The 14767-nt window shown below is 34.0% G+C and overlaps 1 protein-coding gene across 1 annotated transcript in view; it reads left to right on the forward strand.

Moving 5' to 3' along the window:
* The window catches only part of LOC104083421 (chromosome unknown open reading frame, human C9orf84), a 47769-nt gene extending 33903 nt beyond the window's left edge, over nucleotides 1-13866 (forward strand). Inside the window, exons 16-26 of the mRNA XM_009586901.1 lie at nucleotides 1178-1247; nucleotides 1843-2025; nucleotides 2549-2650; nucleotides 4434-4545; nucleotides 5529-5650; nucleotides 6599-6692; nucleotides 7630-7761; nucleotides 9105-9254; nucleotides 10420-10591; nucleotides 10802-11359; nucleotides 13766-13866. Of these exons, the coding sequence (XP_009585196.1) occupies nucleotides 1178-1247; nucleotides 1843-2025; nucleotides 2549-2650; nucleotides 4434-4545; nucleotides 5529-5650; nucleotides 6599-6692; nucleotides 7630-7761; nucleotides 9105-9254; nucleotides 10420-10591; nucleotides 10802-11359; nucleotides 13766-13866 (1796 nt within the window). The remainder of the gene's footprint in view (nucleotides 1-1177; nucleotides 1248-1842; nucleotides 2026-2548; nucleotides 2651-4433; nucleotides 4546-5528; nucleotides 5651-6598; nucleotides 6693-7629; nucleotides 7762-9104; nucleotides 9255-10419; nucleotides 10592-10801; nucleotides 11360-13765) is intronic.
* The last annotated feature ends 901 nt before the right edge of the window (nucleotides 13867-14767 follow it).

The following is a 14767-nucleotide window of genomic DNA, read 5'->3' on the forward strand; positions in this document are numbered from 1 at the left end:
GAACACAAAGGAGATGTGGTCAGCCCAGTGTCTAATCATAATTGCATCTGTTGTCTTGGTCAGATTGTCTCCCTGTTTTTAGCTAATCGGTAGTCACAAGTTTTCTTCCTTGCAAGCTTATTAAGAGCAGTTAGAATTTAAAAGTCTTAACTAAGCTCCTTAGCATAAAACCTTAAATGAGTAGTTAGGTACAAATCATGTTTTCCCTTAACCATCTCTTGCTGACCTTCTTTGCTAATTTGCTAAATATGTAAGCATAAGCTGTAGCAATCTATTAAACTCAAGGCAAAAAAAATACTGTTTCCAATATCCCAGCCCCCCACTGATAAAAGCAACACTTTCATCAGTTCATCATTTTACCTGTGAGTGATTTTTGTACAAGCTCATTCAACATCACAAATTCAACTGGTAAAACAAACATGTTTCAGAAAGACTGTTATGACTGTTATTTGAGCCTGTACTTAATGTTTAGAGGAAGCCACTGGTTCCTTTCATATTGCTTTTTAAAACCCATTTTTGTAACTCCTTCTTGCTTGAACCTGATCAACAATGTCATGTATTGTATTGTTCTTTTGGCTGTAAAAATAAAGTTAAATTTCCTGTGCTCTTAAAAGAAGAAAGCCTGTCTTTTAGAATGTTTTGAAAGGGAGGAGGCATGTTCACAATGCTTTTACTACTAATAATACTTAATGAAAAGTATTTTATTTGTTTTAAGATCTTAAGAGTTGGTTGCAAACACAGGTCAATCTAACTAACTAAACTGTTGAAGAGAGGCATTTGTGTTATACAAATATTCCTTTTTAGCTACATCTTCCAGTCATGCTTGTAAAACTTGAAGTGAACAGAAAGTGTAAAGGAATTTAAATTATAAAGGGGCAAAGATGCTTCCTTTTGCACTAGCCTTTAATTTTTCATTTTAAGGTAATCAGGTTGTGAGTTTGTGAGACATGAAACTTGTTCGCATTACTTTTTCCTTGGGTTCAAAAATGGAAGTTTCTAAATCATTATACCCACCCAGTGCAAACTGAAATTATGTAGGACTTCATCAAGTCAGACAACGTAATACATAAAATTTTAATATCCTGTGTTGTTCCACATTTGCTGCTTACTGCTGTGCATTGATTCATACCCGCAGAGGCTCATTTGTTTGATTAAGGCTTTAATTCTTTTTATGCAGGTTTAAAAGCTATGGATTTGAATTCTGAGAAAAAAGGAACCTTTTTAGGTTGTAAAGATATCATAAGCAAGTAAGTTAAATTCTTGATTTTTGAGAACAAAATCTTTACCCAGGACTAATGTCAGTAAAACTTTTGTTACTTTTGTTCATTTCCATGGAACTTTCCAGTCTGGAGCAAAAATTTCAGAATATGGATCTACAGCTTCATTCTGGGAGGGGAGAATTTTGACCACAGTCTAGTAAAATGCTTAGTTGTGAGGCTCAGAAGAACTTTTAGAAAACATGCAGTTGCATGTTTTTAACTTTTTATTTTGTTGTGCATGTTTGGAAAAACTTGTTTAGAAAAATGTGTAGAAAAACATGTTTGTTTTGCATGTTTTAAAAAAAGAGGGGGAAGGGCATAAAAGAAATAATGACAAATTTTGACATTGCAGGAAAATATGAATACTTCAAGTAGCTAATTGGAGGGGGGAAGTACAGCTTTTAATTTTTAAATTAATTTTTAAAGAAATTACAGTTTTAAATTCAGAAAGGGTAAATCCTTTTTTGTAAATGGACTTTAAACAGTGATAATTCTTCAAAGTAAAAATGTATTTATTTTGTTCTGAGGGTAATTCTACCTGAACTTAATTTTATTAATATTTTGTTGTTTTATTAAGTCTTAGTAGATATTCCTGTGTTATCGTACATAATCAGCAAATTGGAGCTGACTTTCCTTGGACACACTTCTCATTAGTAATGGAATATGATTATTCTGAAAACTCTTGCTGGAAAAATCTCTGCAAAAATCTGAATGTTACTTACATGACTTTTAAAACCACCCTCCCTGAAACAATACAAACGGGTAAGTGTTCTCCAGAACTGTAATAAACAATTGGGCTGGCATATGAAAGGAAAGCATTTTCTGTTCCCTAAAATGCTACATTCATGTGCATGTGGAAGAGAATGAATAATAAATTATGAAGGCTAAAGCTAAACAAACAGAGCTGGTTTATCTATACAGCAAGATAGGAAGGTGTTTTTCTTAGGGTGTGAGCTTAGTTTTGGCCAGGATGTAGTAGTAAATGTTGGTTGATAAAAGACTTATGCCAAGTTCACATGTTGTTTACAGTTACTACAAGTTGTATCCACCCTTCCTCATCCTAAGGGAATGTTGCTGTACATCTAAAGAGATATAAATTAAAGCTTAATTTCAAAGAGATTCAGAAGAGTTTCTTTTTTTTTAAAAAAAAAAGCTTATAGTGGAAGCATTTTAATGGGGATGAATAAAAGCTGCATTTTTAATAGATATGTCTATTTAAATACCTAAATCTATCTTTAGTTTTTTGCTTATGAAACTATTATCTTACATATACAAACTGTTTCAGGGAGTCACTGTGGTTCTTTTCTTCTGGAGGTACAGATTCCATATGTATTTCTCACAACTGAAGGTCTTCTTAATATGCCAGATATTCTTCAGCTTTTGGAATCCAAGTGAGTGAAAATAACCTATTTAATCTTCCTGACTATTTATTTTCAGTTTTCCAGGACATGTATCTTGTCCTACTATATCATGTAGTAGCCATCTGTTTGGCTATCAGATAGATTACTGCAATTACATTATTAGCATTTTAAGAGACAAGAAGAGAATTCTTCTGCTGAAGTTGATAGCTTAATTCTATAGATTCACACAGATGTCAACCAGAATGGAATTGGTTGATTTGCTTATTTTAATAATGAGCTGGGACTTTTAGTCAAAAAAACTTTTTAAATTGTCTACTTTTCACTGAAAATCATAATGTTACCCCAAAACTTTTTTTGCTTTAGTGCTTCTTGGTGTTTGGAAGACTTGGTATTTAATTCTTCATAAAAATTGCTTTTGGATTTTTTGGTTTTTAACTACTAGAGCTATGCTAAAAAACCAAAACACACAACAGTAAAACAGTCTTATTTTCTGATGCATCACAGCTTTTGGGAGAGGCTACGTTAAAAACAAAAACTACTTTATTTGTAAAATTCATATCCAATATTCACTTAATTTTGAATACTCTTTAACCTGTACAAAAATTTTCATGTTTGTAAATCATTGCACATGTGCATTATTTTCTTTGACATAATTTTCTTGCATTTTGCTTTCACAATAATAAATACCTGATCAAAGTACCTTTTATCACGGGGAGGAAAAAAAAAAAAAGAAGAAAGAAATAGAGGACAGAGCAGCAGCATCTCTTAAACATAGTGCCAGAGATACAGATGGTTGATTTCACCATGTTGCTGAAGAGATGTGCCAGTTTTGATCCTTGCTTATCCTCAAGTCTCCTGTGAAGCCATTTTTGAGCTGTGTCTAATTACAGTTCAATAGGAAAAAAAAATATGTTTAACACTTAAAATTTGAACATTTAATTTGACATGCAATTTTAAACTCTGACCTGTTCAAATTCTCTGTTCAGCCTGGCCATAAGCTAAATAACCAGGAATGCTTTTTGGTACTTTCTCACTAACTCCTTTTAGCACTGATGAAGTAATTAAATAGGTGAGCAAAGAGCTATATAGTTTCAGAAAAGCTTATAGTTCACTTTTTTGTTAATGTCTGAATACACTGTCCATAGAAGTTTCTAGAGGACTTACTGCTGGCAGATTCGGGTTTAGGTCTTTTGTGTTTCCTAGGGATGAGGCCAAGTAGTGTGATGATTGTCCCTTCTCAACTCCCCCCCTTAGTCAGTCAAGACGCCTCAAAAGCCCTAAGCATGTGATGTTCACTAAGTGAGTCTTTGCTAACACAGCTGGTAACAGGAGGCTGTGCTGCTGGCAGTTCTCATTCACTCAGAAAAATTTAGGATCATAACAATGGCAGTCAGGGAGTTTTCACTCAATTTGCTTTCCCTGTGCTGCACTATCATGAAAGGAAGAAAATAAATGCAATATACATTTAATTACTCAAAAGGAGTATCTAAATATATTTTCTTGATTTATCTATCTTAGTTTCTGTATTATGTCTTTTTTTTGTAAACTCAAAGGCTGTGTATCAAGGTCTTATTTGGTGTGGTTAGCAACATAATTGAATTAATCCAGTAATACTTCATTAAGTCACTGCTACATTGATGTGTATTCTTCGAATGTGTCTTAAAGTAAACTTGAGCATTTGAGAAAGAGCAAGGTATGTAAAGACTGTGTAATTGAAAAAATTGTATTGAGAGATGTATGTTATTCATCTCCTTTAAGAAAATCTTACTATTTTACTTAACTGAGATTTAATAAAATAATTTGACTTCTTCAGGTACAGCATTACCTTTGTTGAAAGAAGCAGTAGTTACTCCTTAAGGCTCTTTGGAAGTACAGATCGATATGTTGTGTTGACAATAGATGAATGTACTGCTATCTTTTTGCAGGTACAAAATGAAACTAATATGTCCAAATTCTGTTATGTGTTGGGTCACTTATAGGCCATATCTGCAGCCTTCTAACATATCTTTTCTTCCTCGTGATTATACTAACTCACACATTGTCTCACGACACAAATTGTTTCTAAATTCATTAACTCCAAAATTCTGTCTGTGCCAGTTTGACTAGTTTAAAATGTTCTTATATCTGTAGCTACATTTCTTCACAGAAGTGTAACATTTGACCTGAGAGTGGATTGTATTAAATATAGTTAAAGGATGCATACTTGAAAATAGGGTTGTATGAAGGAATATTGTAATAACCAATTAAATGTATTTGTGACTATATTCTCTTGCCAGTGTGCATGTTAATCCCTCCCATTTCAAACAGTTACCTGAATAAGTCTAGAGAATAATTTGCCCTACTTTTAATAAAAAATAATAGTTTAGATGATAGCATAATACTTACATTCTGGTATGCAGCAAAACAGGTGACTTTACAGGTGGAAGAAGTGCTACTGAAAGATAGATAAAGCATAAAATAATCAATTAGTGTTGCAAGCACAACACAGACATGCTACTGCAAATGCTACTGCAATTAGCGATGTTGTACTTTATATATTCAGTGTAGGTATAATACGATTTGTATAGGTTAAGTAAGTACTTCAGTGGTTTATAACAGTATTCTGCATTATTAAAGTTCTCAAAAATCTTAAGAACATACTAAAAAGTTAGTAGCAGTGTTTCCTTTTTACAGGGGGGAAAAAGAGGCATAAAACAGTGTATCAGCTTTTTAAAGGTCAAACAAAATAAAAGTTGAGAATACAACCTAGTTTTCCTGACTCCGAGATGTGTCTTTAATAGCTGTATTATTTAGCTGTATTTATGTTTGATCTAACGTCTGCATAATACAGCGATGCACGTTAAAAGCTTGTGACAACCATGGTAATATATTTATTTAGTTTTCATTTTTTATATTAATTTTGTGGTAGAGTATGGAAGAACTAAATTATGAGAAATCCTGTGACAATGTAATATCGAAGATGATGGCATTATCGCTCCAATATACGTGCTGTTGGATTGTTTTCTATTCCAGAGAAAGACTGAGTTTAGAGTAAGTTATGAAATTCTTCTGTTATCTTGGTATTTTTAAAACAAACTTATCACTGAAGGAAGCTGCTTATTAGAACAAGCTAACACTCTTTGTTGTTTGAATTTCTCTGTAGGAACACATTTCTCTTAGACCAATATGAATATTGTACGCTTATATTTCTAGTGTGCTTTGGACATTTCACTTACAGTGTTGTCATGCTCCTACTAAAAAAATGTGGAATGATAGAACTAACAGTGATCACTAGAGACCCCCCAAAAAGTTTTTCATGTGTTAGGATCTTTTTAATCTCACACAAGAGACAAATAAATGGTTGTTATAAAATAACAGTTTGAGGCAGATAATGCTAACGTGAGGTGCATTTCAAAGCAACAGGTCCAGAAATTTCAAAAGACTAAGGCTATTAACCACTGGAATTATTCGTCATAACTGTTTGAAGTAAATTAACCCCTACAAATACACGGTTATGAATTACTATGTTAGCGTCACTGTGTATCATTTGCAATAGGGAGACATTCTTCAAGTATTCTTCCAATCCATCAGTAGTTCTCCTTTTGCTATGGAAGCACAGCTTTTGTTGATATAGTTCATAAGCATTCCTTTATTACCTATTGTGAGATTTTTTCCTATGAGTAAGTGGTAAATTTTCCATGCCTCACCTTTCCTGTCTGTATGACTTTTCTCCAGTGACTGACCCTGATCCAGCCCTTTTGCTTCAGACAGTCTTGCTTTGCTGTGGGCTGACTCCATTTTCTTCCTCACAGTGCATCCTTCAGCACCCAGTCACTTAATATGTCGTAGTTCTCCTTTCACAGATATTAATGCTCAAACTGTACTAGTATTCTGAATTCCAGGAAATGAAACGGACGTTTATTAACACATGGAACAAATGTTTTGGAATTATTACATGTGCATATTAAATATTAACAGTCCAATGAAACTGTTTTATAGATACACTCTCAGGGGAGATACTCTGCTTAACCTTGTCTTAATTTATGCTACTCTAATTGAACTTACACAGAAGTCAGAAGACTTTGAAGTGAAGGTAATTTTTTTAGTAACAACCTTTCTGTTTTAATCTTCACTGTATGATATTTCTAAAGTGCTTAATCAAGTCTGCATTCTACATCAAAACCATGAAATAGCTCAAAATTATTAAAATAAGAGAGAGGAGCTTAATTCAGTGCTGCTGAAGTCAGTGAAAAGACTGTGTTGACTCCAGTCAAGTTGAATTTATAAATTACTAGAACGTGCATTAATCCTGTTTATGTCCTAATTTGAAGTTTCAGATTAATATTATGTTACTAATGTAGTAGAAGCAAAGCAAGTGTAATTGTCTCTGCTGTCAGCTAGTTTGCTTTTTTTGTTTAATGTGGCAAGATAAATTAACTTTTTTCATTATGAATCAGAAAATGCAGTATCTGGAATAATCAACATTAAAAAATGGGGCAAAAGTTCATTCAGCTTACCAAGTTGATGTCTGTAACATTTCTTTTGCATGAAGTAACATCTTTTTAGGCAATTTTAAACTTACTTGCATATCAAAATTTGTTTAAAATTTATCTTGTTAAATGAAGGTTAAAGAGAGGACAAAGCTTTTTTCATTCCAGGTACTCAGCAGTGTAGTTCGTGTAGAAATTACTTACACCTTCAAAGTGTTACATGTCTTCTTAAACTATATTAGGCATCTCATATTAGGAACTCATATTATACCCATAAACTTGATCACATATAAAAGACCTGTAGGATAAACTAATTTCACCTACTTAGTATTTGCATAAATAAGGAGTGTAATTTGCAGCCAGGCTAGTGGTCAGAGGTTAGAGTTCCTCTGCATGATAAGCATGGATCAGGTTTAATTAGTCCATATTAAAAGCTGTTGTGTTCAGGGTCACCTTTAAGCTTTCCCGTTTAACAAATTTAGTAAATTAAGACATTCCTTAGTATAAGTTTTTACCAAAAATATTATGTATCACTTTTAGGTAGTTCTTACGCCAGGGATTGAAGAGACAGCGCTGGTAATTCGTCAGATTGCTGACAACATTTTGATAGCATCTAATATCAGTCCTCACAAGTGGTTGGATAAATCCTGGCTTTCTGTCTTGCCATCTGAGGTTTGCTTATCTTTCCATTAAATTACACGGTTTTCTTCCTGTTTCTCAGACTCATAAAGTTCTAGGCTTTTTCTGTTGTTCTCTTAAAATATATTATTAAAATAAGCATTAGAGAGAGAGATATATGCACACATACATATTTTCCTTATATATGCATATATATACACACACACATATATATAAAAAAAGCTTCTGTCATCCTTGCCAGCACAATTAGGTGCAACTTGGACTTTACCCGTGCTTTCACAATTAACCAGTAGAGAAGTTTATCCTCCACATCCACCAGCCAATGTGTACGGTTCTATAGTTCTAGGCACGAACTTTGAAAAACTATCCAAATTGTAAAAGATAAACATACAATGGCTCACTTGGGCAGGAAGCCAAATTCATCAGTGCTGATCTATTACTGAAGTCGATGGTGTTGCTTACAGACTGGCTTTAAGGCAAGAGAGTAGAAATTTCTTTAACTTCTCATGCAGTAGTTGATATTGGATATTTACAATAAATAATGAAACAGGTCCATTAATCACAGTCAAATATATGATGTTCTTTAACTTGTATATTAAGGTTTTCAGATTATACATATGGATTTGTTCATTTTATATGGAAACTTTGAACTCTTGTACACCCAAGATTGTGTTTGGCTTTTGCAAAATTCAGAAGCATTTTAAAGCAGGTACTGGCATGGCCTTTCAAGTGTGGGATATTGGATTATAGGTTTTCCAATTTAGAGGTGAAGGATACTGGTAAATACTGAGGAGAGTCATTGATTGTATTTTGTCTCTATTAAGTATTAGATCCTGGCATCTGTCGAGTACAGAGCTTTATGAAAGTCAGTAACTGAACATTCTTAAAATGCTACTCTCAACTTGCTGCCCTCTGTGCGACATTCAACCTCCCCCTAGCAACTTCTGCTTTTGGCACTTGTTTCATTGCTGTTTACAAGTGTAACTTCTGTAAAACAAAACCAGCTTTGTCAGTTTATCCTGATTTAGGTAATGCTTTTCAAAATGGAGAATAAATGGTAGAGCTGGTAATGTGTTTTAAAATCAAGTTGACATGATTCACTGGTTTCAGCCTTTAGAATAGAAACATCTTTAGACTGCGCTTGCTTGTTATCAAACTATTATGCAGAACTTACTTACTTTTTTGCAAAAATGATACACTGTTACATCTGTAGTAAAAAAAAAGTTTTTGTGGGGCTATAAAAGTGCACTGTTTGAAAACTCTATTTCTATGATATACTGTGTGACCTATTCATAGGGATGTCATTCTATAGAAATTTAAAAAAGGAAAACAAAGTTTGTCAGATATCAATCTAACAAAATAATTTCAATTTCCAGAGAGAAAAATGCCTGCTTACTTTTCCGTGTATCAACCCTCTGGTTGCTCAGTTTATGTTAAAGAAGGGATCTTCGCTGAACAGGTTGTTTCTTGTAAGCTTTGATCAACTTCAGGAACTTCTGCCAGAGGTTCCAAAAAAAGTTTTAAAGGTTGGCCAAAATTAATTTATGTATTAGATCAATCTTTTTGCACTGTTGTAATACGTTGGTTTTTTTTTAATCTGAACCTACATGCACATTTGCTGGTATCATTTAAAAATGAATTATATGCTTTAGCTTATCATTCATATCTAAAATGTTGAGCCTGCTAATTCTCAGCAGATTTTGTCAAGTCACCATTATGTTGGTGTGAAGATGATTAGAACATTTCCTTAACTGGAAAAATACGGATTTGATCAGCTTCCTCTTTAAGCTTTGTTGTATCAAATATTGTATCAGCATACAAGCTTATATGTTTACCTAATATAAGAAATGTTTTCCAATTAAATATTTCCAGGACTTTTGTCCTTCCCTCCCTCCCTCCCTCATTCCCTACTTCCCTCCTTCCCTCCTTTCTTCCTTTCTCCCTCCCTCCCTCCCTTCCTTCCTTCCATCTTCTTACACAATAATAAACCCACCACTTATAAATTCATAGTACTAAGCATTTGAAAGAGCCCTAGAGGTTAGGATGAAGAAATCCATTCACTAAACTGTCCACTCTTCAGTTAGAATTGTGTGCTCCTACTGTTTCAGTTGGGCCAAGTCTGGGAAAATTATAGACTGATTATAGTCAGCTAATTACATAAAAAATGAACAGCTTTTATCAGTCAAGAAAATGGGAGGACAAACTTCCACATCAGAAGCCACTTTCACATTCAGTTAAGGAGCAACTGAACAGATATTTGGGCACTGAATATCAACTTGTGCGTGTTATTGTAATAACTGCATATGTGTAAAGCCATGTATACTGACTGAAAAACAGAAAAAGATCTCATCAGTTTAATTCCTCTACTATGTATGATATGCGCAAATCCATTGCAGACACTACTTCCTACAGTCCTGAACTAATGAAAGAGAATAAAGTATATAAAGGTATAGATTTTTCTGTGTTCCAAGAGACAAGCCATTACTTACTCTGTTTATAGATTTAAGGCAGGTGGCATACTGTCTACTGTACATGCCTCTCCTTCTGTATTGGTAAGTCTTTTTTATTTTCTTTCCAGTACACAATAAATTATACATCTTAGAATCCTAACAACTGGTTTAACTTTTCGTATTTGGCAGTGTAGACATGTACTATAAACACTTCTCAAGTATCTTTTTTCTTTTCTTTCAGCATTTTAGTGACATGACATCTTCATACAGCCTAAATGCTGCTGCTCCACTAGAAACAGCAGTGAAAGGGGTATCCCCCCCAGAAAACTGGAATAATTTCAATACGTTCTATCCAGATTATAAACAAAATCATCAGTCTTTAGAGCTGCTTGGTAAGGCAAAAAACAGCACAGGTAATATCTTGAATTACTAGGAAAATGTGTCTGCTTTGAAACCAAGTGGAAATCTGAGTGTATTAGAATCTTTATCTTCTATTCATGGAAAGGTCAGTTGTTCTGAGGAGACAGACTGCAAACGAAATGCTCAATGGCATCTTGGTTTTCTCTAAAATGTAGAGAAATAAGCTAATTTTTCATTCTCCAAACAGAAATTTTTCTCTACAGGACCATCTCATACGAATTCTGAAGCCATAATTCCTCCACTGAATCATCATAAGGGTTTTTTTGACTCTGATCTTCCAAGTTACATGCAAAAGAAATCATGTTCTTCAGAAGTAATTACAAGGAGGAAGCAGAATTTCTTTGCTATGCCAAAGGACTGTGAAGATTTTGCTCATCTAGATGTTATGAATTCTCTTCATGTTCAACGACAGCCTTTCAGGACGCACTGTAGCTCTGATCATTCTTCCAAAAACTCTGAAAAAGAGGATTTCTTTGCAACTTTCAGTGATTATGCACCTCAGGAGAGCTCTAAGAGTTTTCTAGACGAATTTAGAGACACCACATTTAAAACCTCAGAAATTCTGATTGACCAGACCCCATGGAATGATTCTTCATCCACAGGCGCATGTGATTCATTTGCATCTGATAGTTTTCTCTCTGATTTCTTTGTTGACCCAGATGAGCTTCAAAGTCTGAATTTTCACCAAATAGGTAGAGAAACTAAAGGAAAGAGAACACAAAGTCCACCATTCTTATGGACAAAAGAAAATAATAGAACAGGTATGTCCAAAGCAAACAGAATTTGCTGAAATTCTGTTTGTAAGTCAACTGGAAACAGGAGTATCTGTAAGACTAGATTTTGTATTTTCTTCAAATAGTTGTAAAACCCAATCCAATCCAACCCAACAGTTGCATGTTTCCTTTACTAAAAATCTTCCTTGCATATATATTTCTTCTGTGATAAAAGGTTCCTAAACATTTATTTTCTGATTTGAGCATAAAGAATATTAAAAAAAAACCAAACTGTGTTACTGCCATTATTTTTCCGTGGTAAAATATTGAAAAGTGTAGTTCTCCAGTATTGTAAGCTTCAGCCTCTTCTCTCTTTGATAGTGCCCGAAATGTGCATAATAAACATGCCAGAATTATTTTTAAAGTTATGGGAAAGATTATTTTTTATGTAAACATAGGTTTGGACAAAAGGGGGAAGAAAAGACTAGAAAGTACTTTCTCTAAAGGACAAAAAGTAGATTCAGCAAATTCAGAGAGTGAAATTTAGGTACTATTAATGGCTGTGTTTTGCTATTGGCATTAATGGAGTAAGAATTTCATTCTGACAACTTTCTGTTTCATGCAGTTCCCTTATTCTTGGAATATTTTTTTTTTAGCTAATGTCTCCAGGGCTAAACTCTGCATATTGAAATCATTCCAAAGCATATTTCTTCAAATAGATGGTATAGGGTATACTTCGAAACTTTGTTTACCCTGAAGGTGTGTACAGTCCTTATGTAAAAGCTTCAGGCTTCTCTTTTTTTGTAGTTTTCTTATCCCTGGTTTACTTTCTCAGATACAGTTAGCTTGAGACCTTTTTTTATAAGCCATAATATGTATCCATGGAGTCTTAAAAGTAAGAAAGCATCACTAGTCCGAGTCAGACTAAGTATTGCGGTATTGTATATTGTAGTATTTTTTAAATTCTGCTCCTTCCCTATAGATGAGGTGCTGCATTCTTTAAAAATCCAAGGTTAAGCTTCTTAAATAAAGCGCCTAACTCCTAGTACAGATGATTTAATTTATGTTTTCTCTGTTGCTGCCTGTCATTAAATCTCTTGGTGGTACAGCAAGGTCAGCACAGGATTAAATGCTTTCACTAATTAGATCAGACTCATTCATGAAAACACAAGTAACTCATTGATACCATTATGTTTCATGGGCTGCTTAAGGCAATTATGGAAATAAAGAGAGGGAAAGTTAATTGGATATGGTGAACTGCTTTTAATTTTCAGCCTATGTAAATTAAAATATTCATACAGAATATAAAATTAAAATATTAAATACAGAAACTCTGAACAGATCTGTTGCCTCTCCATTGGGATTGAACTTGAGACCTGGAGTATTGCTGGGTAGTTAACAGTGTTTCAGTAACCTGTAACTGGCACTGATAGTATAAAATTCTAAATAAAATAGTTTCAGTAGAGATCAGGGCAGATTCTTCTGGTACCACATTTTACAGTATTCTGAAAACATGGTAATGTCCGACTGATAAGCTTTCTGTAGTACTCTTGCCCAGTAGGGCGAAGGTATACTTACATCTGAATCAAATCATAAAAGGAAAAGTGATTTTTGCTTTAGATTTTGGAAGAATAGGCTTATTTTACTTTATTATTCACTAGCCAGGGGAAAAATAAGTATACTAAATAGCTGTGCATGCTAATGCAAAAAAATACCTTAGTACAGTGAAAGCCTTCTGAAGTCCCAAATTTAAGAAATGTGAAAACCTAAGTTTAAGAAATGTGTATAGAGTCAAGTTAAAAAGACACATTGGGAACCCCCAGGGATTTCTTCAGGCTTCAGATCCAACTTTTATTAAACCACAAACAATTAATGCCAATATGCCAAGCCAGTATTTCCACTGGAACAGATGAAATCCTTAGGTCAGTGTTAAAGTTTTCTGACAATACTTTTTGTAAAGACTAAACAGAATTTTCTTAACAGTAACTTATTTTGAATAAGCAACTTCTCAGATATTTTATTGTAAAAATACTTGAATCTTAAGAATGTAAGTAGCTTTTTTAAACAACTTAGAAAATGAACATGTCTCTGGTTAAAAAGAATTAACTTTCACAATTACTGAATAGTACTGTGTGTAATATTTATGAAATAGAAATAAACATTAAAATCTTTACTGAAATATTGGGATTAAGCATAGTGCAGGTGATGTATTTATTTTGTATATCAGGTCCCGTATTATTATTACAGGATGATATGCATAAAATTGATCAGTAGTAGTAAGTAGTAGTTAATATTAATCTGTACACATTTAATTTTATGGCGGTTGATACTTCCATACAGAGCATACTGTTAAAACTAAAGTGTTACTGCTTCTGAGAAACACATAGTTAAGTCTGCAAATGTGTTGTATTTGTAGTTTATCATACATATATTTTCTTTCTGCTTCTTTTCCAGATTCAGGATTTGGAGAAGTACCAGAGTTCAAAAAAAGGAGACTGACATATGAAAGAGTCCCTGGAAGAAGTGATGGACAAACGCGTCTTAAATTCTTCTGAATGGAATGCGGATTTGCATACTACACATACTTTTTTAAAGTCTTTAGCTCTTTGAAGGGAAACAGATTAAATTCAACTTTTGTGTTCATTTTTAGAGAAAAATTAGGGTTTGGGAATCCTTAGTAATTCAGGATTTTTTTGTATGTTTTTAAAATTTTACTAAACAAACTAGTTCCTTGAACCTGGAGAATTACTGCTGCTCTGTTTGTTCTCATGGGTGATATAAAGGTACTTTATCATTCTTTATACAAAAAAAAGAAATATGAATGAAAAAAACCAGTCACTGAAGCTCATAGAGTTTTCAAGGCACCTATGTTTGCTCCCTGAGCATGCAGCTTTCCAAACTTAAAGATGGACTAGATCTGCCAGAATCTCAAGGCTGCTCATAAAGTCTTAGAGCTTTCTTGCACTTACAGCTGTGACCCTTTGTATTTGTCCCTTGGGCTCAGTTCCACTTCTTTCCTTCTGACAGCTCCTTTAGAAACCACATGATGAGTTCCTTAACCGCTTTTAATCACAATCAAGCTACAGAAATAACCTATTTGTTTCATGGACAACATGTGAAAGATACGTTGAAATTCAGGAGTCTAACAGAGTTGATTCAGAGAACTAAGCTGTGACCCTAGATCTCTGCATAATCTCGTGGAGGCCATTTGCTGGCATCCACATTTTTCAGCCTGCTACAGTGGATCAGCACGTAGGGACGTGCGAGTCATCTGGGAGGCAGTGCCAGATACTATAGGCTACATCTGGAAGGGGTAAGAGGAAAAAAAAAGGCGTATCAATTGCAAGCTATAGAAGAGTACCCAAACCCTCACTTTCCATCAAAAGATTTGGCATCGATACTGGAAATATGTGTGGGAGCAATGGTAGACAGTAACTCCATTCTGCTGCAGGAATG

Source organism: Fulmarus glacialis, unplaced genomic scaffold (assembly GCF_000690835.1).
Source record: "Fulmarus glacialis isolate BGI_N327 unplaced genomic scaffold, ASM69083v1 scaffold5341, whole genome shotgun sequence".
NCBI lineage: Eukaryota > Metazoa > Chordata > Aves > Procellariiformes > Procellariidae > Fulmarus > Fulmarus glacialis.